At 46.3% G+C, this 25,103-nt stretch overlaps 1 protein-coding gene across 2 annotated transcripts in view; it reads right to left on the bottom strand.

The window, feature by feature from the left end:
• PDPN (podoplanin) overlaps positions 1-24,055 on the bottom strand; it is a 29,264-nt gene extending 5,209 nt beyond the window's left edge. Inside the window, exons 1-5 of one of the 2 annotated variants that reach the window (XM_016149468.2) lie at positions 23,712-24,055; positions 6,921-7,030; positions 4,085-4,211; positions 992-1,018; positions 318-423 (exon numbers count right to left, since the gene is read on the bottom strand). In XM_016149468.2, coding sequence (XP_016004954.2) covers positions 318-423; positions 992-1,018; positions 4,085-4,211; positions 6,921-7,030; positions 23,712-23,778 — 437 coding nt within the window. In that variant the 5' untranslated portion in view covers positions 23,779-24,055. Of the gene's footprint in view, positions 1-311; positions 424-991; positions 1,019-4,084; positions 4,212-6,920; positions 7,031-23,711 lie in introns of both variants that reach the window. The other variant, XM_016149467.2, reaches the window with a different exon arrangement.
• Between the last annotated feature and the right edge of the window lie 1,048 nt (positions 24,056-25,103).

Raw genomic sequence — 25,103 nt, 5'->3', positions numbered from 1 at the left:
GCAGGGCGACTAGGTCTCAAGTTCAACCTTGGTTTGGCTTTTCTCTCAAGTTCAGTTAGTTGGAAAATGAAGAGAAGAGGTCAAATCTGGTTAGATCTCAATAGGCGTTGACCAAAGAGCCACCTCTGACTGTGACTTTTTTCTTAGAAACTTCTAAGGCCTCTGTAGACACTTGTCCTTCTCATAGAACTTCAGATGTAGTACATATGGAGATAGGGGGCTTCTGACCATGACCTTCATTTAGAGGTTTCCATTAGTTCAAAGTGACCATCTTCATTAATCTATCACATGTGTGTAAGTTATTTACTTACGAGTACCTTCCCGACATTTTTCGCACAACCACAATGATGATCCCACCAATGAATCCAATGGCTAGTAAGACCCCGACAATGATTCCAATCAGGGTGCCTGTCGCCAAGCCATCTGAATGAGAGGGGGAAAAAGCTTGAGCCCAGATAAACAACACGCTGCAATAATACAACATGTCATTAATACACGACACAGTGGCCCACTAAAGATAGCAAATAATGGTCCGCCTTGCTTCTCTTGTACCCAGAGGAAGTTGTCTTAGAAGAGAAATCTTGGGATATTCTAACCTCATCTTACAAATGGAAAGATTTCTGGGTCTCAGGATCTATCGAGCATATCACTCATACTGGGTGGCTTCGCTGTTGATTATTGGGTGGAGCTTGTACACGGCTGTTAAATTAGCACCCATTTTCGTTCTTAGTAACAATACATTGTGATATGACACCATTCTCCGTAGTTGTCTCTAAGTATTGACAGGCTCATTTGCGGTTTGCTTATTTCCAAATACAGGCAATTCCCTTTTCTCTCATAAAAGAGGTTTGAATCCTGTTCTTGGAAGGTTCTGTGGTTTGCTCTTGTTGACTACAATCCAAGAAAGAATGTAACTCATCACAAAGATTAGGTTCAAAGAAATCTTTTTTTTAATCCTCAAAGAATATTTTGATACCAAAATCTAGCTTACCTTTCTCAATTGTTATTTGTGTGTCTCCTGTAAAGAGAGAGATATAATGACATAGAATTATTAGAATTTAATAACTATAATTTAACAATTGGCAAAAGATAAATTTGCCCTAAGTGGAAGGTAGCAAAACACAAGCAAAGAGGATAATTTCTTAAATAAATTGGATTAGGGGATTTTTAAGCAAGCTTTGACATGATTCTGTCTTCAAAACTATTATTATTGAATTCATGAACACTCCTATAACACTTTTGTGTACATTACTTTTCTATCATCCACTTTAGAGAGCAGAGCCAAGGAAACTGACCCAGAGATCTTAAATAAATAAATGATCGAAATGTTTCAGAGCTTAAGGTAATGAAAGAATCCAAGGATGTTGATTCTTGGTCCAACGTCAAGACCACAGAAAACTTACCCACTGGAATGAGGTCTACTTTGAAGGATTTTCATTTCAAGAGCAATATATTCCATTTTTGGAAGATGTGGCCAAGACTGTGATTTTGTTTTGTGATGTTAATTCTCTGCATTTGCTTTAGTAGCAAAATTCACATCTTACAGGGCAACAATATACCCAGCTCTGTTTAATGAGAGGATATACTCTGTGTTTATGCCAATGTTGTTTTAGGATTCTATCTGCAGCCAAACCTAGTCCAATTATTACAATGTGAATATTTTCATTTACACATCACATGGCTTTAAGTTATTTACTCACAAGTACCTTTCCTGCAAGAAAATTAAATTTTCAGATAATTTTACATAATTCCTATATAAAAAATTAAAGGTGTTTTGCTTTGTTTTGTCTCTCTCACCAATCTCTTTTGTATACAAAGTCCACAACTCCTCTGCATAATATTTATTTATCTGGTTTGCAAATGGAGAATTCGAGTCCTGCCCAGAATAACAGTGTCCTCGAACAGACCCCCACAATGTCATCCCTGGCTGCCAACTACCCACAGACACAGAACGATTGTTTGTGTTTCACATCTTAACATGGTGGCTGCCAATTCCAGCCTTTATGTAACACACTGTCACCACTGATGACACCATTGGTTAGAAAATACCAAAAATAAAATTTATGGAAGATTCCTTACTAAATGAGAGTTTATTAGTCCCGTACTCTCTAGCCTCCTCCCAATCACATGACTGTGATCATAAAATGTGTCATACATGTGAACATCATGGAACCTGGGCGTTTCATGGGAAAGACATCTGCTGCTCTAATACATTACCTCTTAAAAAAATAAAACAAGTGCTTCTAATTACATTAACTGACGTGAACATCTCTTTGGACACTGACGTATGAAGTAGCAATGTGCTTTAAGTCACCCTCTTTGTGACAGGGTGGAGTAGGGGATGGGACAGGAGAGTAACCATGAGAGTTTTCAGGCAATCGAGATTTTTTTTTTAAGGATTAGGAGACGTATCCTGAAATGATAGAAAGAATACTCAGCTTGGAAGTTTCCATTTTCTGCTGCTAATTAACTGTCAAGTCATGTCACAAATGATCAACTCTTCTCCAAAATTTTGAAATGCTGTCTAATGATCAATTATATGGATAATACTTTCCTAGCTTAGCCCTATTTGGTTTTTTCTGGTATTTAAATGTTAGCCATTTTTTTTTTTTTTTTTTAGCATCTTGGAATAAACTTTAGGCTTTGTTTTCAAAGCATTTGAGGAAGATTTTTTAATTGTGATGAAATGCATAACAAAATTTACTATATTCGCCATTTCTGTATACAATTCAGCGACACTGAGTACATTTACACTGCTCTGCAGTCATCACCACCATCCATCTCCAGAACTCCTTCATCTTCAGAAACTGACGCTTTATACTTATTGAACAATAGCTCCCCACTTCCTCCTCTGCCCCCTGCCCCTGGCTCCACCCTACTTTCTGTCCCTGTCATTTTACTACTCACCTAGGTGGAATCATACAGTATTTGTCTTTTGATGACTGGCTAATTCTATTTAGTATAATGTCCTCAAAGTTTATTCAAGTTGAAGTATATATCAGAATTTTCTTCCCTTTAAAGGCTGAATAATATTCTATTGTATACATATACCACATTTTGTTTATCTAATTCATCTTTCGATGAATTCCATGTTTTAGATATTGTGAATAATGCTACTATGAACATGGGCGTAAAGACATAAAGCGTTTTTTAAATCCTTGGAAGTGCTAGAGATTGTATATAACCAGATTGCTTTTGGGTCTGGAAATGTATCTTAACAACAAAAAAACAACTTTCCAGGTATTCATATATGCAGTTGGTTTGAGAAACCACTGCTTTAGGCAAGGTCTGTGTGTTTACTTTCATTTAAAGATGGAAATACCTATCTAGATAAAATGATTTATATAAAATTGCTCAAGTTAGCAAGCACTCATTACAGTTACTGCAGGATTAGTTCATTTTCTCTCCCACCCCTACTTATTATAAATCACAATCAACTGAATTTCTTTTTAAAAAGCTCTAGAAATAGGAAGTTATCTCTTTCTACTGCTAGTTGTAATGGCAACGATCTTTCCTCAATCTTATCAGTGATGGTCTAAACCTCATAATAATGGCAAAGACCTAAAGTCCCTCCAGTTTCTCTCCAATATGTTTCATTCACGCTGTTGCAGGTGCCAACTGTGAATCACAAGTACAATCCAAAATCCTGGTAAAGAAGACTGCTTTAGAAAAGATTCTTGCTCCAAGTGTACAGACAAGAATTCCACATAAGATGATAAATATCGGTATGGACTCTATTAATACTTACATAAGTTGGCTTAGTTTTGTGGCCGTGGGGGTCAACACGAAGTTCTTAGTTATATCAGTATCAACTTAGGGTCAGCAACATGACATCAATAGCTACTTAACTTGCCCTTGTGGGGACATTATCGCTAGTCATCATTCAAGGTAGAGAGCTGTGTTCAGCAACCCAATAAATCGAACTCATACATCGGATTCTGAACCTGCTGCATAAAGCTTGGTTCAGAATTCGCTCTTGCGTTCCAATATGCGCCTTCTTGATTATCGTATTTATTCATGGTTTTGAAATGCATTACTTATACAAAGGAAGGTCAGACCCCGTAGGAGTGACTGGTTTTCTTACCCATGGAGTGACTAGTGGCCACGTTCGAGGCTGTGGTGCTCTGGTTTTCTTCTTGGCCAGGGACTGTGCTTTCTGAGGTTGGCCGGTCCTCTATACGTGTGACTGTGCTCTTTGTATTTGTGGGCACCTATTGGGGATGTAAATGAGGAAGAACAGAGAAATAACCATAATGTTTTAAAATATAGACTCTGCCTTATAACAGAAAAGAATTTTAGGTGAAATAAATGTATAAAATATAGGATGTCATAAATATAAAGTGAAAACAAGAAAACAAACAGAAACTATGAGAATACAGACAGAAAAAAAACCCAAGTCTACTGCAGAAATTAATGCCAAATGTTTACTTCCATGGGTCTTAATTCTTCAGAAAATACCAGATCACTAAACTTTGATTTTTTTTCTCTCTCTCCTGAATTTGAATGGCACATTTACTCTGCAACATTTTGAGAACACATGTTATGTTGTATCATCCTTGGATTCTCCCAATGAGAATAATACTTAGCCTTCATCGAGAGCTTATGATGTGCCAGTCTATTTAAACACCTCATTTACTCCACACAAAAAGACATACAAAAACCCATGAAGTAGATCCTATTATTAGCCCTGTAGTATAAAATGGCTTAGATAATAAGCCCAAACTCACATAGATAACAAACGACAGAACAGAACCCAGAAATGGTTCTGTTGACCCCAAAGTTTATGCCAGTAACATTCAACAAATATTGTAATGAGCACAGACAACAAAAGCAAAAATAGATAAATGGGTCCACATCAAACTTAAAAACCTTGTACAACAAAAGACACAATTGGCAAAATGAAAAGGAAACCTATGGAATAAGAGAAAATGCTTGCAAATCATATCTGATAAGGGTATAAAGAACTTCTGCAACTCAAAAACTCAAATAACCTGTTTCAAAAACAGGCAAAGGACTTGAATAGACATTTATCCGAAGAAAATATACAATGGCCGACAAGCATATGAAAAAATTCTCAATGCCACTAATCATCAGAGAAACGCAAACCAATAGCACAACAAAATTATCACCTCACATCCATTAGGAAGGCAGAAACAATGTGTTGGCAAGGATGTGGAGAAATTGGAACCATCGTACAGTGTTGGCAGAACTATAAAATGGTGCAACCACCAGGGAAAACGGGAAGGAGTTTCCTCAAAAAAATTAAGACTAGAACTACCATACGATCCAACAATCCCAATTCTGAGCATATACCTAAAAAAAACCTGAAAGTAAGTTCTTGAAGACATATTTGCTTGCCCATGTTCATAGTAGCCCTATTCACAATAGCCAAAATTTGGAAGGTACCTAAATGTCTATCAACACTGAATGGATAACTACAACATGGTATGTCCATACAATGGAATATTATTCAGCCTTTAAAAAGGAAATCTTGTCACACACTACAACATGGACGAACCTTGAGGACATTATGCTAAGTGAAATAAAGCAGTCACCCACAGACAAATACCGTAGGATTCCACTTATACGAGATATTTAGAGTAGTTAAAATCATAGAGATAAAAAATAGAATGGTGGTTACCAGGGGCTGGAAGGAGGAAGAAAAGGAGAGTTGTTGTTTAATGGGTACAGACTTTCAGATTTGCATGAGGACATTTTCAAGGTCTGTTTCACAAGATGAATATAGTTACCATTACTGAACTGAACACTTACAATGGTTAAGATGGTAAATTTTATGTTACGTGGTTTGTTTTTTTTTAACATAAAAAAATATGCTGAGTATCAACTGTGCGCTTGGCATGATTCCAAACCCTGGAGATATACTAGAGTAGAGATGGGCACACATTTTTGTAGAGGGCAAAATGGTAAATATTTTCATCTTTGCAGGCCATTTGGTCTCTGTTACAACCATCTACTCAACTCCACTCTTATAGTATGAAAGCAGCCTTGGATAACTCTTAACTCAATAGGCATTGCTGTGTTTCAATAAAACTTTATTTATAAAAACAGGCAGTGGGCCAATTCTGGTGGGTAGTTGCTGACTTCAAGGTTAGAGAGTAACTCCTGTGGGGAAAAGGGGGTGGAGGGGGACAGGATTACTGTAGGCCTCTTCGAGATAATTTGAACTTGAGAATATGAGAAAAAGTCAGCCATGGAAAGATCTGGGGAATGTTCTAAGCAGAGAAAACCATAAGGTGGAGGTCAGAAGGGCCAACATGATAGACATAGAGAAAGTGAGGGGGGCAGGGGGGCAGGGAGGTCAGAGAGGCAGGCAGGAGCCCTTGTCCCATGTTATAACTAATTCATAAGCTCCTCAAGGGCAGATGGTGTGGCTTATATATATTTCCTCAAGGCCTCCCAGAGCCTGGCATCCTGTCTGGCCCATGGCAGGTACTTAAGACACATACAAATTGATTGAAATTCTTCGGGCTAGGAATGTGTCAGTTGAGACTCCACATAGCATGTGGTCTGTGGATGGGTTCTAGTCTGTGTTGATTACCAGCCTATAATAAGGCAAGACATTGTGAATACATATTCAGAAACTTTTATAGCAATGACAGTACTGTAAGATTCAAGACTTTTACTGTATTGAAGATTGGCTATAACAGACTGGACATCCATAAGCCGACTTCCTGACCAGTTTGAGAGCCCTGGTGTATACGCTCAAATTACTTGTGATCAACACACCAGCTATCTGCTAGCTGGATGAGATTAGGAAGCAGCTTTTATTGCAAGAATTGTAGTGATTCCTCCATATGGTGGCTCCTGCTGATCGTGTGTGTGTGTGTGTATGTGTGTGTGTGTCCCTACATGTGAATGCATGCGTACAAAGCAAATTACTCTCTTCCTTGGACACTCACCGAAGCTGTCCAGGTAACAGACTGATAGGAATCTCCACTGGTGCCTGGGGTCACCACTTCATCTTCCACACCTTGAGTTATAATGTTATCTTCTGGCCGCACTGTGATGGCTAAAACAAAAGACCAAGTCAGGGCTTATGGTGGAAGTCGCATGGGCAGACCCAACTGGCTGGCTACAGTAACATTATTTTTTTCCCCATTTCTTTTAGAGATTTTTTTTTTGACATCTTTCCCATTTACCAAAAACCGTTCTCCCTCCAGTGCCTCTGGCTGGTTGTCTCCATTGCCAAAGAATGAAAGAGGGAAATAGAAAAAGGTCAGGTGTCCAGCCCCTCCCCGGCACCCCAGCGAAGCAGGTAGAACAGGCGGTCTACACCTTTCCTTTTCAGTAATGAACCAGAGTCTTCCTGGTGCCATTTCATATGATGAATTAATATATCCAGGTTAAAGGAATATCATTTCGACCTAAAATTCTAAATTAGAGTCGCCTAGAAAGATTTCTCAAAATCTCCATTTGCAGGCTCTATCTCAAACACACTCACTGAATCGGAATGTCCAAAAGCAGGAACTCCACCCTTTCAAAACCAAGTTCACTCTTCATTTAGTTTTGAGACTGCTGCCTACCTGGCTGAGCAGAACCATCGGCTCTGACCACAGACCTCAGACATTACATAGACTTCAACCTCTTATGTTACCGATAGGTTAACGTCCCCAGGGGAAGGTTAGTAACATACATCAGAGGTAACTAATAGAACTCTTGGAACCAATGCTAACTAACAAGAGCCCTTCCTGCCCCGGGCCCTGGCTTTTGCGCATTCGTATCAGATGAATGACCCTGCAGTGCCAAGGAAAAAGGTTTCTGGGGAAGTAAGGGATGGTGGGGTGGGACAGCTGGTTGAATTCCACGGAATTCCACGGCTGGGCAGAGAACTGATCACCACCACCTGCCTCTTCTTCAACCCCTGTCGCAATGATCTGAACTAATGATGACCAAGCTGCAGCATCATCTCAACTCACCAAATAACTCTTTTCACGAGTTAACAAAAAAACAGTCTGACTCATTGGCCACAGTCTGCCTCCCCAGACTCAGCGTGGTTCTGGAAATTCCATGACTAACTACAGTTGCAAAATAAGGGAGCACATGCATCCCAGGAGCAAGAGGGAAGGGGTGCTCCCGGGCTGCTGTGTGTACTCAGAGCAGAGGTTTGTATCAACACAGTGCTCAAGTTAGCAGCCAAGATACCGTATTTCTCTCTAGGCTTGGACAGCCCAGCCAAAGGCACAGCTAATAAATATTGGATCACAACTTCTTTGCTGATGCACAGAGGGAGAAAGCCTCAGGAGTCAACATGCTTGATCTCTTTGCACGCAGAGTCCTAATCCAGTGCTGCCAATCAATGGCTTTGGATGAATCTCCTAAGTATATGCATCTATTTTTCATCTGGGTGGTGAAACGCTTTCATCAGTTAGCAATAACCGACTACCTCTGTGCATGCGAATGATTGGCCTCCCCTCCAGGCTGTTTGCTGGGGTGGGGGCGGGGTAGCGATCGCCTCCCACCAGGATTTATGACTCTGTGGCGTAGACAAAAGTTGAATGTGTTTAACCAGCTCAAGTGGAAATATCCTTTTGCCCCGCGAGCAGTCCTAATTAAAAAAAAAACCTAAGTATCTCATTCTTTTTTCTTCCTTCCACACTCTTTGAACTCAGAGAACAAATCATCATCAATTTTTAAAATGTTTTCTGGGGCTGTTCAGCAAAATCGCTTACTTTGGGGCATCCTGTGACTTTAAAAAACAAAGCAAAACCACCTTGCATAAAAAAAAAAAAATCAAGTGCTAAAGTCGGTTTGAATTCTTTCATAGAAAGTTCAGTTCATTGAAAGAGTAACTTGATTTAAAAAAAAAAAAAAATTCCTTCTGGTTCTTTTCTACTCTTGGCCCACAGAGCCAAGTACTAAAATCGCTCTGAATAGACAAAGGGTGCTTTAAGAATGACACTCGTGATTAAGATGCACGTCCTCTGTCTCACCGCCCTGGCATTCTTTTGGCTCCATGGGAAAGTTGATCTAGAACAAGAGATGCTCAATTGTCCTTCTCATTATTTTGGCCGAAGGCGCTCCTGGGTGAAGAGTTCCTGGAGCCCAGCTGCCGAATTTTCAGCCAGCATTTGCCACCCTTTTCCCTTGAATGGTGAAATTCAAATCACGTACTTAAAACCTTCGCTCTGCAATCCTTTTCATTCTTCTTAAGACACGTGTGTGCGCGCAGGTGACACACAGCTGTTAATATAAGGTCAGTGATGAACCTACAACCGCACTGTCAGTTCTGGAGCCTTGCACCCTTGTGTTCACAGAACACCTTTCCCTGCCACACCCGGCCTCACCCAGCTGGGTGTCAAAACAATGGCAGCTTCCAAGCACGGTGGCAACCCCCAAATCCATTCGCTTGGAAATTTGTGTGTGTGTCTGTGTGTGTGTTATTTTTTAAAAAAAATTTAGGCCAACGGGTGTACTACCTTTGAGAAGACGATATGGATAAATCGATTTTACCTTAAGGTTCTTAAGTTTGAGAACGAATAAGAACTGAATGAGATGCTTATTGGTCTGAAAGTGCTAATTATGAATCATTTTGATCTTGGCATTAAAGCCGGGTAACACCAAATAAATTATTCTACCTTATAAACATGTATGGAATGGCATTGAAAAAAATACTGTAAAATTTAGATGCAACATTAAATCACACTGTTGTTATCACTGCGTGCAATATCCCAAATTCTTGAAAGAATTCTTTTGCTTCTTGTTTTCAATCTTTTGGTTTCGTTTACATTTCTCTCGAGTGGTGGTGAGCTGTTCCATCTGTTCGCCGTCGGGAATTTCTTTTGTGACCTTTTTCCTCTTACGGTGTTCATCTTTTTTATAGCTTTGCAAGTGTTCTTTATAACTTTAAGAAGATGTTCTTTGGGATAAATGCTACCTTTTTTAACTAGATGGCATTTGCATCTCTTTCGTAAGTGGTGCGTTCTGTTGCTAATCTAATTTACTGAGCTAGTTTTGTCTCTGTGATGTCATAAGTACCAACCTCACCTCCCGGATTATATAAACATTCACCTATATTTTCCTTGTAGTTCTGTTCTGATGCTTCATCTTTCCGTTTGTCTTGTGTTTATTTTGCAGTACCGTGTAAAAGGGGAGTATAATCTGACTTCCTCCAAAAGATCAGGGTGTCATTTCAACAAACCGTCTTTGCCCTACTGCTTCGAAACCAGCTCTCCTTGAGATGATGTCTTCCTTCCAACGCTGTGTCATGGTCGTGGAAGAAACTTTTCAGCCCAGGGCCAGCTTAAATGGCCTGAGCGCTGCCCGCTGCCCACCCCTCCTCCCCCACACACATACAGGTTCTTTCCGGAACTAACGCCTCTGTCTGTGGCCCTCACATCAGCTCTTCTTCTTCCTCACAGCAGCTGACCACTGCCAAGTTAATTCAGCGCCCAGGATGTAGCTAGAATCGTATGGGACACAGAGAGCAGGGGCTCGAGTGGGCTGCTGGAACAGGAGCACCCTCAGGTCTTCCCGTGTCGTAGCTTCTACCCAGCAGAGGCGGCTTTATGACAAGACCCTCCCTCACATCTGTAGAGTCCCCGTGGTGCCTTCCGGCTGACTTTATTTTAAATGGCCCCACGGGGCGGGGACACTATCATATCGGCTCCATTTACCAGACCAGGAAAGTAAGGTTGACACTCTCCTTGGCCAGACTGTAGTTAGGTTTTTCTGAGCCCTTCTCAATGAGGCCATGGCCTAGGGCAGAGTCCAGTGTCAGCTAAGTCAGTTTAGAGAGAATCTGCCTACCCTGGATAGCTGACTAAAGCTCCCCATCCCCCGCCTTTGATGACTAGTCCTCAGCCTGCCTTAGCAGGAGCCCCCCACCCTCGGTGTCTCCTCTTGGTAATTTTCCTTCGACGCACCGACCCCTCAATCTGCTGCTTGGCTATAAATCCCCAGGTGTCTTCGCCACATTCAGAGTTGAGTCCTTTCTCTCTACCCCATTGTGATAGTCTTGAATAATGTTTTTCAACTGTTTTAACAAGTCAACAAATTTTTCTTTAATAACATCAGAAGCAAAATGATCCACCAAGTCTGCCTGGTTGGCGACTGCTCACCAATACAAATCCAAAAGCACATTTGCGCCTCCATGGCGGCTGTGGGCTGGAAGGCCTGCTGCACCCCACCCCCCACCCCCCGCCGGGTTCTGACATCCTTCCTCTTTGGCCTGGCCCGCAACCTCACCCTCTCATAAATTATAATTCTGGTTGTCAGAAGCAACTGCCTCCTCCGGCATCTGATCTCTTAGGGAATCCCATCTTGTTAGAATCTTCCAATCTACTTACTTAGAGACCACAAACTCAGTTTCCTCAAATGAGCCCCTTTCTAGGACTAAGCTCTCGGAAGTGGCAGGTTAGAAAGGTGTGATCTGCTTTAAAAAGGTGCATGTATCTCTTTGGGCAGCAGCTCTCCTCTTGGCTCTATCAGGTAAGGCAGCAGCAATGATCGATCAAGATCAGAACTGTGCCAAGGTTCGCCTCTAGGTCCACCAAATATTTACTGTGCACCTACTGTGTACTGGGCCCTGTTCTGGGCACCAGAGACAGAGAAGTGAACAAGACAAGGTCTCTACTCTCGTGGATTTGGACACTGTTGGGGTGTGGTGAGGGCTCAGAACAAGGAAACAAACCAGGAAAATCTCAGAATAATGGTCCTCTACTCCCTGCTTCAGATTTCTGTTCAAAGGGCATTTTCTTGGGAGGCCTTCCCCCATCACCCCAGTAAAACCAATAACCGCCTCCCCCACGCTCACACACGCCCGAGTACTTGCCACCCACCACACTATGTATTCACTAATGGCTGTCCTGTGAGAACATACACTTGATAAGGCTGTTTTACCTCAATGTCCCCATTGCCTAAAACACCTGGTGCATAGTAGGCACTCAGTAAGTATTTGTTGAATGAATGAGTGAACTCCAGGTAGGGGAAGAGCTAGGGCTGACCCCGAAGCCCCGGATGCGCTTAAGGCCACTGGACACTCAAGAAGCAGAGGGTGCTCAGTATGACTGGACAGTAAGAGACAATACTGGCCAGTCAGTGGAACGCTGCAAGGAAGAGGTTCCGATTTCATTTGGAGTGTGAAAGGAAGCCAGCAGATGCTCTGAGTAGGCGAGTGACAAACCTGAGCCCCAGAAGCCACTCCAGAAGCCACCGTGTGAACGGAGTGTGTGCACAGGTACCAGACCGAAACGAGGAGGTCACTTCGACTATTTCTGGTGTCCAGGTGGGTGTGGGTGGTGCTTGTGCCAGGACGGTGGCAGTAGAGACGGCAGTAACTGGACAGGTAGTGGCCGGGAAGTGTCTGAAGTCATTACCCATCAATAAACAGAAACAAGTACGAAAGCTCAGAGCCAAGAATTCATTGTACCGTCTGTTACAGCTTTGTTGATAACACCATAGGGTATGAACGGACGTACCGAGTAAAGTAGGATGTTCCTACATGACGCTGAGTCCTTTACTGCAGCGGTCCCCAACCTCTTTGGCACCAGGGACCGGGGCTCCTATGAGAATTTAACGCCCGATGGTCTGAGGCGGAGCTGAGGCGGTGATGCTGGCGCTGGGGAGTGGCTTCTGGGACTCAGGTTTGTCACTCGCCTACTCAGAGCATCTGCAGGTACAGGTGAAGCTTCGCTCGCCCACCCGTGTCTCACCTCTTGCTGTGCGGCCCGGTTCCTCACAGGCCACAGACCATCAGTACTGGTCTGCAGCCCAGGGGCTGGGGGCCGCTGCTTTACTGGACTTCACCTTGCTTTATCAGGCCTGCCACCGAAGTCCCCTCCATAAGTTTAGGTCACGAGCCTCTGCCCGTTCCCATGTCCACGTGAGGACAAACTGCCCTACAGTCCTTTCTGCGGACCTGAAGCTTCAGAACAGGACGGCTGAGGAAGCAGCGCTGACCACACGGTATCTTGAAGTGGGAAAGTTGATTTTAAAAGTAAAGAAGTTGCAAGCTGAGTTACCCTCGCGTTTTTCAAAGAAAACCTGGAGTCTCAGCCATCAGGTTAAGGCGGCTTTCATGTCCCCTGACCTGCCCTAGTGCCTTAACGCACACACGAGCCTTTGAAGATGGCTGACTATATGGCCTTGGAATGGTTTTTGTGGCCGCTGAGAAGTAGAGTCTCTTTTTGTTTTTCTTACGACATCCTAGGAAGTTCTGGTTTTCCCCTGTAGGAGAATTAATAAACAATTGATTCTAGCATCCCCTTATCTCAAAAAGGATGGAGTCATGCCTTTTTAGAGGGAGATCAAAAAAAACATCTATTTGGAAAACAAAACTGAAATGCCCACTTCTGTTCCTTCATCCAGACACAAGCTTTTTTGCATATTATTTTTCCATCATGTCTCAATACTGTGCTCAGAAGCCCGAAAAATCCATCCACACAAAACTGGAGTAAGATGCCAACCGCTGACATTTTCGAGGACTCTGTAGACCACCCGCTGTGGTCACCGAGCCTCTCAGGTCTCTGTACAGTCCTTCGTCTCGATTCACGACGTCCCACATTTTGCCGTCCGACGGCACACCCCCTAGCTGCCACGAAGTGGAGCTTCTGTCACGGGAAGGAAGGTGCTAGAACACCGCTTTTATTCACCACACCTTTCGAGCTACTCCTCATGTCCTGAAGGCTGGCGCGTCCCCTCGCCTTGCATGTAGAAGCCTTCCTTTGACATATCGAAAGCCCCCAACCTGGAGCGGTGCCCCACAGACACGGGGTTGCGGCCGACATCATCACTGATGTGGCCATCCTCTCTATGGGTCCTGGTCAGGTGCTTACTGGATCAAAAGTATGGCCGTGAAAAAACTCTGGGCAACCTCCAGGAGGCCTGGCCCTGCCACTCGGTATCCCACAGAAACAGCATGCTCTCTGACTTTCCCTCCAGGCAGCAAACTGCTCCCTTCAGCCCACACTGGATACGTTCCCAGGGCCAGGCACCAAGGTGCGCATTTAACAGATGTCTGCTGAGCGACGGACTCAAAGCATACACCCACAACCGAGCACGAAACTTCTTTTGAAGTATCCCTTATCCCATGAAATCCGTGACATTGTCCACCACGCTTCCCCCAAGAGTTGCTCAATACCTTCCCCTGATGAGAGAGACAGTGCAGCTGAGAATAGAGTGACCTGCCCACGAGGACACATGGCTGCTCTGCTGTTTCATTTTCAGTGAGCGGCAGTGGTCTGTCCGTTCACTGTCGGGTCCTGTCGGCCTCCGAGACTTGACGGCCCACCGTCGGCATTGGGGACGTGCGCCTCTCCCGTACAATTCGGGAGAAACACGCCGAGGCTGAGGAGATCAGACAAGAGTCACTAGTTCCTCCAGGGAAATCTGAAGAAATGCTACACGCGACGATCTGGAGCAGCGAGCATCCCCCGACTTCAGAGAAGGGTGGGTGAAGCACGAGGTCCCAAGGGCGTCTGTCTTCTGGAAGGTTCTGGGTAGGGTGGCCCCTCCGAGTCACCTCCCGAAGTCGAAGGCAGCATTCTGAAGGTCCCTGTGGCTGGACAAGGGCGGCCATAAAGAAAGGAGGGGCCAATAGCGGCGGGGGGCTCCCTTTTCACTTCCACAGCAGGGACTCACGCCAAGGCACCGGCTGTGGACGAACGGGACATAAGGGCCATAAGACAACACCAGCCCTGCCCCACCCACATCCATGCTGCGTGCCCATCGGAAATCGTCACACTTGACCTCCATGACCATCCACGAGGCATAGACTTTAATCACGGCTATTACTCATTGTATTTGCAGGAAAATGTACAAGATGTGGAGCTAAGCATTCTCCATCTCTACGAAAGCCTTAGGCACTAACGTCATTGTGTAGATGAGGGTGACGAGGCTGAGAGTAAACCGCCTACGTAGCCAACAAATGGTGATGCAGACGCCAGGCGTGAGGCTCTGCCACGCTCCAAAATCCCCTCCCGTGTCACGCAGCCTTTGCATACATCGGTCACTTTTCACAGGTCCCACTCACATTCCTCTCTATTCCACACAGAAGGGGCTGGAGGAGGGTTGGAGCTGCCCCGATTGTTGGCTTCTAGAAGCCAGGGGCACCTGCAGGCTCATCTTGCATGTTCATCGAAACCCCACCTACCCTTCTACCTGGACCCGGTAAAATGCCTCTTCCTTCAGAGCCCTCCGCCGGGTGCCAGGAGGAGGGAATCTCCTCTGCGCTGGCCGAGGACTTGATAACACTGGCATTCGCTATTTCTTATTTTCTTCTATAAGCTTCTTAAGGGCCACATTCCATGTCACTGTGAGTTTATGGCCCAGCCACCAGCACTGTCGCTGACAGCCGAATGAATGAATGAATGAATGGATGAATAGTCACACTTTTCAGGATTCACTCTGAATCAACTTACCCATTCACGCCCGACCACAAACAGCGCTCACAACCCCTGAAATGTGAAAACAGGAGGCTGTTGATTACACTCTCCACCGAGATTACTCAACCTGGGGAGAGGTTTCGCTCTTGACCAAGAGCGGAATGTTCTCGGTGTAAGAGGAAATGAGTTCAGTCTTGTCGGCTGGAATCAACACCTCTGTAATAACTTTTCTAGACCTAGCTGGGGCTGAAGTTCCGTGCTAAAGGCCGTCTCATAGGAAGGATGGCTCAGTACTGGAATAACCAAGTGACTAAAGCCAGCTCTGGAAGTGCTGCCCCAAGCAGGCATCTCCACGGGGCGGTGGAGGGTTTGGGAAACACTCGCCATCTGCTCGGAAACCGGGCTTCTGATTCACGCAGGGCCGCCAGCTGAGCAGGCCCTGATGTTGCAAGAGTGAAGAGAGAAGCCGCTTTGGATCTGACCTCACCGTCCACCCCTGCGGCTCGCAGACGGTCCAGCTGTGCGCCCAGGACGATGAGGCCCTGCAGGAATGTGCAGAATGAGCTGTGTTCCCATGAGCTGCCCTTGGCCTTGATCCTAAGCCTGGTCTGAGAGCTGATGTGTGCTGCAGCAGGTTTTTTTTTTTTTTTTTTTAAATAATTGTTCTTAACTAGGGGATCTCTCTGACCCTCCCAGCCATCTTTTCCCCCTTGTTCTAATAAATAGGGAATTCAGGCAGCAAACTGTGTCTCCAGGGCTTATTTCTGATGTCATTTTAGCTGAGTTTCTCCCTAGGTACCCGTCAGGTGCATCATAGTGGATGGCTTACTATTGCCTCAAACTCGCTGTGTCTTGTAACAGAGTGTATAAACTCCTGTTCCTTCTCAGCAAATTGGTTCCTAACCTCGCATCCCTCTTACCTGAGTTCTACCACCTGCCCAAAAGGCTTAGGTCACTGAGTTTCTTCCTCTTCCTCCTACCAATTGTTTCCTATGTACCAACTACGTGTTCTCTTCAGGGCTGAAGAAGACGGGGGTCCTGCTCTTTTCTCTAGTGGGCAAGATGTTCACAGATAATTAAAACACAGTGAAAAGACCAGCCAAAGCAATCTTGAAAAAGAACAAAGTAGGGGGGACTCACACTTCCCAACTTCAACACTTCCCATGAAGAAACAGTAATCAAGACTGAGTGGTCCCAGCATAAGGGCAGGTATGTAGGTCAATGGAATAGAGCCAAACATCCAGAAATAAACCCATACATTTACAGGCAATTGATTTTGACCAAGGCGTCAATGACAACTTAGTGGAGGAAAGACTCCTCTTTTCAACAAACAGTGCCGAGACAACTAGATATCCACATGCAAAAGAACAGAATTGGTATCTACTCCACACCACACAGAAAAATTAACTCCAAACAAAACAGAGGCCAATATGTGGGAGCTAAAACTACACGACTGTGGGAAGATAACATAAATCTTTGTGGTCTTGGATTAGGCAACGGCTTCTTCTTAGGTATGACACCAACGCTACAGGCAATGAAAGAAAAAAATAGATGAATTGGACTTCATGAAATTTTAAAAATTGTGCTTCGGTGGATACTATCAAGAGATTGAAAAGATAACCCAAAGAATGGGGATAATATCTGCAATTCATATGTCCGATAACGGTCGAGTGTTCAGAACATATAAAAAAAAATCCAACCGTAAAAAAAACCTAATTTTAAAAGGAGAAAAGCATATGATCAGACGTTTCTCCAAAGATAACGAATGGTCAGTAGGCGCATGAAAACATGCTCGACGTCATTACTCGTTAGGGACACACGAATCGAAGCTACAGTGAGAAGCCGCTTCGTATCCACAAGGATGACCACTGTTAAAAACGAACGGAAAATAACAAACAAGGATAGAAAGAATTTGGATACTTTCCGCATTGTTGGTAGGAATGTAAAATGGTGCAGCCGCTTTGGAAAACAGTTCGGCGGTTCCTCAAAAAGTTCAACACACATTTACCATACGACCTGGCAATTCTACTCTAGCTATATATTTGAGAGAAATGAAAATTTATGTCCACACAAAGACTCGTAACGTGAATGTTCACAGCAGCTTTATTCATAATAGCTCCAAAGTGGAAACGACCCAAACGTCCATCAATCGGTGAATGGATAAACAAAATGTGGTATGTCCATACAGCAGAATGTTATTCAGCCATAAAAAGGAACAAAATTCTGACATATGCTACAGCATGGATGAATCTTGACAATATCATGCTGAATGAAAGAAGCCAGACGCAAAAGGCCACTATATGATAACATTTCTATGAAATACCTAGAGTAGGCAAACCCATAGGGACAGAAACCCATAGAAACTCCTCAACACCTGGTTTGGAAGTTTGGGAGAAGGGGTGATGAAAATGTTCTAAAATTGACAGTGGTCATAAGGCTTGCACAACTGAACATACTGAAAACCACTGAACTGTTCAATTTAAAAGGGTTAATTTTATGACACGTGAATTACGTACCAATAAAAAAATTTCATTGCAGTGAGGAGCGCTGTAAGAGGCGAATGAAAAGAAATACCGAGTTGCAAGCCTTGCAGGGTCTTATTCCCCAAAATTCGATCTCGCCTCCTCTTCTGTCATTACCACACTCAGTCTCTTTATTTCCTGACCCTCCATGCCCCTTACGCTGGTCCCATAAACTAGATTCAGTCTCATATGGCGCCTTCCTCGTTAATCTTCTTTTGACAACCACCAACTCACAGCCTGGCCCGCTCCCAGTTTCTATGACTGCCTGTCGCCTACAAGACAAAGGTCTCAGCCTTCGACCTGGTTTCATACTCCCCGACTCACCGGCCCTCCCCAGCCCTTGATGGCCACACGTCTTCCCGCAGCACTCTAGAGCGTTCTGAGCTCCATGCAGTCTCTCCTGCCCGCACGGCCCTTCCGTGACACCACGTCCAACCAACCCACCATTTTTCACAGCCGAGATCAAGTCCCACCTTCTGGCTCCTCCCAACGGCCACAGGAATCTCATCTCCAAACTCCTAGCAGCAGCTAACGGTATGCGCTGCTCAGGACATGCCGTTTTTTTTTGGCTTCCTCGTACGTTCTCTTACATATGCAGCACACACACGTCTGTCTGGCCTCTTCGTGAGCTGCGATCCCACTTGACGCCTCCTCTCTAACTCTTAAGGTCCTTAAGAGCATGTGCACCTTATAAATGCTTAAGGGGCCGGGGACCGTTTCCTTCAATTCGGTGTCCCTAGTGCCATCCAGTTCTCCCATCTGAATTATGTATTTAACAAATAACCAGTGGTGTTGTGGCTCTAAGACGTACCTGAAGAAATCAACGGGCTGACTTTCCTGGGTGTCCTTGCCGGCCTCGACCCCCAAGCATAGCTGGCTGCTGTGCTCTGGGGAGGGGCTGCCTAAATTTAAGTCTCACCATTGCCTGACTTGTTCGTTGTGTCTGTAAGTTCCTGAACCCCTCTGAGCCTCTTTCCAGGTCTGTAAAATGCAAATAGCTCCTACCCTGCAGGTCCGTTGTGCAGGTTAAGGGAGCGTTAGCTGCTCTGACATAGTTACTGCTATTGACACCAACCACCTGGAGTACAGTTCCCTTTGCTCTACAGATTCAGAAATGTAACCTTGTTAGGCGGAGATCCAACTCAGATAAAAAATGTTTCACATCAGCCAAGCTCACAAAAGGCCAGGAAACCAAATAGTTTATTTAGAACAGGAAATAGTTTTTCAACACTTTACACACGTATGTGCAATCCGAGGCATGTCCTTCTGAAGAGTCGAATCACCTGAGATGCTGCTTGGTGTACAAAGGACACGGGCAAAGGGCGGGGCTATTGAGCGGAATCGTTTTCAGACTGGGCTAGAACAGGCCGCTCTGACTCACCATAGGACCAGTGTCATCGAGCTCAGAATCCCCACGGCCACCAGATCTGACATCTTGCTAACTAGCTGCAAGCAAGCACAACGTTCGCCTTGCCTGACTTGCCAAGCAGTTACTCATGAAATATTTGTTAAATAAATGAATTCCTTGGGTCAGACAGGTTTTGTTCCTTTCCCCTGCCTTTCCGGATTTGAGGCAAACTCGCCCCTGTCTCCTTTGGGCAGGATACTGTTCCATGGATCACCACTTTGCTTAGTTTAGTTGTGTTTTATTCTCGCAGATGGAGACACCTTGATGAATTGCAGGAAATACCCCATTCTCATCAGTCATATGTTTACACATATTCTAGCATGCTCCCCTGGCCTGCTTCCCATCCATATTCTATGTAACTGGCATTCCCCTGCATGTTACAAACTAACAATGGTAATTATCACCCCAGTGACATTCTCTTTCTACTGCTGGTAGCACGGGCTGCTCTGGCCCCCTGCACAGAGGTCAGCAGCCATCTTCCTCCGGAAAGGTGATTATCCTCTTGGTAGGTTTGTTGCTTTGGGTTTGTTTTTGGGGGGTTCTTGTTTTGTTTCATCTCTCCTGCATGAAATTTAGTGATGCCCTAACAATTTCGGTTTGAAGGTCTTCAGACAAAGAGGTGAATGAGGTGGCCAGGTTTGCTGGTTTCCCTCCGGACTTAGCTGGATTCCAGCTGGATTCCCTTCAAAGCACAAACCCGTCTCCTCCGGGGCCATGGCGCTGGGCCAGGAGGAGAGCAGAGCCCACCCACGTGTGTGTTGAAGCTCAAGGGGATGCTTGCTGGGACTGGCCCTCTGTGAGCGGACAAGTTGGTGGATGCTGGGTGAGGCAGAGAGAAGGAAACAGCCACCTCTTCTTCCTGCCTTGGATGAACGTGGTGGGATTCCTGCCACTCCCTAACCTGACTCCATCCCATAGCCCCTGGATAAAATCCCCAATCGCTTTCCTTTCCCGAAGTTTTAAGACATCAGTAGAGAAAAGATTCAAACTTTTCAAACTTCGAATCAAGAGCTGCTTTATCTCTCGCTCATTTCCCCCACCCCACCCCTTATCCTCTTGGGAACCCTAAGACTTATCTTAGTAACTGTTTACTTGGCTTGAGAAGTACCCCTCCGCCCAACTTGTCCTCATTCCCTCAATCATTCGGTTCTCTTCCGACACACTCTCGGCAGCTGTCTCCTTGAGGGGGCAGGGTGTCAGGACCAGCAAAGCTTCTTCACACAGCCTGGCAGGGTCTTATTCACATTCCTCGAGACGAGCATCACAGGGTCCTCCTAGGTATCTGAGTGTTTTCTCTTTCTAAGTCCTCTCCTGTAATATTTCCTGGCGTGCCTGTTCTTAGAAGCCAGAAATATGACAAATATTCAGATAAGCCCATGGACTTTAAAGCACAGGTCCGTTGCTTCGCTGGTGAAGAATTCGGAGTGTGCTTTATGGTATTAGGTGTGTCTCTCGCTAACAAAAAGCATAACAGTCTGCACTTAGCTCCCGTACCAAGCACTCAGGAGACAATGAAACACCACTTGGGGAAGGAATTAACGAATCCTGTTGTAATGTTCTGTGACGTCCTCATGCTTAAAAGTACTGTGACGGTAAGTATTTAATGTAAAGAACATTTTACACCTCTTAAAAGTTTCCATTTTCATGTTTAAGGAGCTTAAATGAGGTTAACCTTTCAACTTTTTTTTTTTTTTTTTTGGCGGCATAATGTAGCACAAAATGGGCTTGGGGTTTGGAGTTAGACCCACTTTTGAATCCCAGTTCTGGCATATTCTGAAGATAGTAACACACACTTTCGGGAGTTGTAATGATTATTACATGAGGTAGCCGTGCCATTCCCGGCCCATGTTTGGGAGGAGAATGGGAGGGAGGGAGGGAGGTGATTTGGGGTCTTTATAACTCTCCGGTTTACAGTCACTCATCGGCCACCGATTTCAGGGGCCAGAGGAGGAGGAGAGAAGGGGCCACAAACCGCTGCTGGCCAGGGTTCCCCACTATGTGCCATGTCCTGACCACGCCTTCTCATGCTTGGACACTTCCTAAAAATGTGCTTTTCTCTATTAAACACTGTTCCGGATCTCAATCACCTCCCTCATGCCCGCCCTAAGAGACCTGATCTTTATTAAATGCTTGACCGATGCCCTAATTGCTACAGAAACTCGTAGCAACTCATGAAGATTTCAGGGCCTCCGAAACTGGCAAGAGTTTCGGGGAAATCACAGGGAAATTTGTCCGCCACATGATTAATCCTGGGTGGATTTGTCCCGGAAAAGCACATGTGGCTTTGCAGCAAGCAGCCTGCAGAATTTCACAAAATAAACGATCTCACGGACAGGCCCTGAGGAACGTGTTTTGGATGAAAGTTGAGCGAGGGCCTGACAGTGGAGGAAAGCGCCAGCTGCGTGGACAACAGAGCGTCTTTGAAGCCACTGACGTGCAAAGGGGCAACACATGGGACCGGATTATAAGACTGGACCTGATTATAACATTGGACGAGGCAAGCCCAGCAGGGAGTAGGATCCTATGAGAAGGATAATAAAATTCATCACCATAATTACCCCCAGCCCAGCTCCCCAACAAAAGCCGGCAATAGCTCGGCTCAATGAAGTTATTCATCCATATTCAAGTCGCCTCACTCATTATCCTCAGACAAAACCCCTCCTGGGCCTCTCAACTCTTTGCCAGGGGGCCAGCAAATCAGCATCCCCAAACAGCCAACCCCCCCCACCCCCCCACCCCGCCCAACACCACCACCACACAACAGGCCGGGTGGGGAGAGGGTTGGGGGAGGGGCTCCTGTCTTTGGCAGTTGAGTTTCTAGTACCAGCGAAGGCTGTGTTTCCAGACAAGGTTTACCGTGACCTTTTGGGAGAAACTCTGATGCCCAGGGACTGAAGATAATTACAGCTGACCCTTGCGTGGGAGCGAACGGAGGGTGCCACCAGCTGCTCTCTTTCTTCGGCAAAGCTGGGATGAGACTCAGTTTGGGGGCCTCCCCCACCTTGCCCCGGTGAGCACGAAATGGTGTCATGTGCGCACTATCCCGTCAAAAAGGAAACGTAACTGAAACGCGGAACTGCGTAGAGCGCCGCGAAAAAAGATGTTCCAAAAATAGGGAAGGCCACCACGAAGAGCCCACGGGGCTGCAGAGAGAAGCTCCGTCTCGCCAAAGCAGACGGCTGGGCACAGACCGCCCCCCCCACACACACACACCCCTCCCCTCCTCGTTTCCCCAGGGCTGGGGAATTTTTTTCTTGGCCTGGAATTACAAAAGGGAGTTTAGGGCCACTCCTCCCTCCAAGTAGGATCCCTCCCGCACTGGGACCACCTGGAGCTTTGGAAAGTGTGAGTTTGCCTCTCAGAGCACGGCGCAGCAACCCCGGTCCAGCTCTAAAGATCACCTGTTAGCTCACGATTCCTCCCACCGACATTTAGTGAGCAACTACTAGGCGCCAGACATTGTTTCGGCCTTGGGGATCAAGGCTAAAAAGACAAAGCTGTGTCCTTGCGAGCTTATGTTTTCCCGGGGAAACAGATAATCGAGACCCAAGAGAAAAATAAAACACTGACAAATGGTCACACACGCCACCAGCACGGTACGCTGGGCAGAAAGCGACAAGCGCTGGGAAGAGGGTGTGAGAATAAGAGGAGGGAAAGAAGATGGAAAGATGGAGGTGAGCGAGCTAGCAGCGCCCCCGGCATCAGAACTAACACGCTGGAAGTCTGAGGGGCCACCAGCCCTCACGCAGCCACTGACATCGCTGGCCGCGTTCAACACGTGGCCTCAAACCTACTCAAACCTCGGTGTTCACAGCCACCCTCCGCTCCCTGGCGCGCTACTCAGGGACCCTCCGGCCACTGCAGTCCTGGGCCTCTTCCAGCCCCCATCCCCCCACCGGCGGGGTCCTGAATGTGCCCCGCGGGTGGGCACACAGGGTGTCAGACCCGGCAGTCCTCCGAGGGAGACCAGGGCTCCCCCCGTGGAGCCCTCCCTCCACCCTGGCACTCCTGAACCTCCCAATTCCATGGGCCCAGTTCCTTCCGAGGCCATGGGGAGGCCTCCGGGACAGCCCTGCAGGAACGCCCAGCCCTGCCGGTGGAAGGCTCTTTGCTGTTACCTGTCACCCTGTCCCTCGTGAGCTGAGCCGGGGATGGCCAGAGGTGGGCTAGCCAGGAGGAAGGTCCCCTCTGCTCAACGCACCTTTGTGGACTGTGGGTTCAGGGGCTCCTTCTGGCATCCTGCGCAGCTCTTTCTATGGGACCTGGCACCTGCTGGGCCGCTGCCTTTCCTTCTGGGGCCCCCAGACTCCTGCGCACAAACTCCCGAGCTCCCTTCTGCCTTCCCGGTTAACCTCAAATGCCAGACCCAGGCATTCCAGCAAGTCAAGGCCCCCTCACCCCCACCAGCAGCTGTAGGGAGCCGGGGGCGCCGTGTCTTACCTCCTTCTGCCAAAAACCAGAGGGACGCTCTTCCCAAAACCAACAGCAGAAGCGGCACCTTCCACATCTTCTTGGTTAACTCGCTCTCTTTGGCACGGCTAGTTTCTGTGCTGAGGCGAGATTAAAAATCTGCAGCCACAGGCCCTCCTTGCCTGGCGGAGCGCAAAAAGTGGGAGCTGGAATGCGGGGAGCAAAAGTCCCAGCGCGGGAGGGGGCCCCAAGCTTCCTTCGCCGCAGCAACCGAAAGAACAAACTTTGCAGCTGGGAACTTTGGGAGTGAGTGGAGTCAGCATTTATCTCTGCCGAGGAGGGCGGGAGCGGCCCGCGGTAAGGTGGTCTCAGGCCGGGGCTCCCTAGGACCGCCTCTCGCTCTGTTTGGCCCGCGCGAAAACGATGACCTCAGGCCAGGTTTAAAGTTACAGAGCCGCAGCTGTGGGGGCGGCCAGGATGGGCCGAGGGCCCCGCCCGAGCGCCGGCAGAATTGGCTTTTACTCTGCTCCCCAACGGGAGGGTAGGGAGCACATGCAATAAACGATTTATTTTAAAAATATGTTTAAACTTTCTTCTTTTTTTTTTTTTAAGCACAAGGCACAAGCCTAGGTTTTTCTTGTTATGAGAAGTAAACTGTTCCTTGTGTGGCCGGTAATTTTAGAGCCAAGTACGAGATTGTTCTTGTAAATATTGAATTTGATGTCTTAAAGACGGCGGGGGGGGGGGGGGGGTGCAGATCCTCATCTGGATGGGCGGGAGGCGGCTTGTGCTATAAATTGCACCCTTGTCCAGCGGGGACTGAGCGGGCGGGCTCCCGGGGGCTGCCAGAGAGAGCTGGCAGGGAGGTGGGGTGAGGGTTGGGGGAGTACTCCATAGCTTTGGTAGTTTCGGGTGCAGGGGGGGGTGGGGAGGGGAGGCGGAGCTCCAGATCCGCCCTCGTGACTTTGGACCTAGCGCTAGGTTGCGAGCTGGGGCCCACGTACACGTGGGCAGTCGGGTGAGGTCTGCCGCGCAGGAAGGTCAGCGGACCCACCTGGTCACCAAACCTGTGTCCGCGTCCAGCCTCAACTCATCTTCTTTAATCCTGGAGTTTGGCCCCATAATCCCCACTCTGCTGGTTTAAGCAATCTTGTCCTGACCTCAGGTACCAGGTGCTGATAAGAAGAGAGCTCAGAGTCTTTCTTTCTTTCTGAACTGTTGGATTTTTTTTTTTTTTTAATTTTTAAGAAGAAGAGTTGAGGAGGCAGTCTTGGCCCTATTCCCAGATGGCACCAATTTCATTCAATAAAAAAATCTGAAGACCAACGTCCTGAAGCTCCATTCCGGGGGTGAAAATGGGTTGTTTTCAGATCCTTATCTCAGACTTATCCAAACTTACTTTATCATAAAAGTCACATGCGG

The sequence above is a fragment of the Rousettus aegyptiacus genome, unplaced genomic scaffold, assembly GCF_014176215.1.
Source record: "Rousettus aegyptiacus isolate mRouAeg1 unplaced genomic scaffold, mRouAeg1.p scaffold_m13_p_1, whole genome shotgun sequence".
Taxonomy (NCBI): Eukaryota; Metazoa; Chordata; class Mammalia; order Chiroptera; family Pteropodidae; genus Rousettus; species Rousettus aegyptiacus.
The sequence above is the reverse complement of the archived record's forward strand: the minus strand, read 5'-3'. Positions and strand labels throughout refer to the sequence as shown.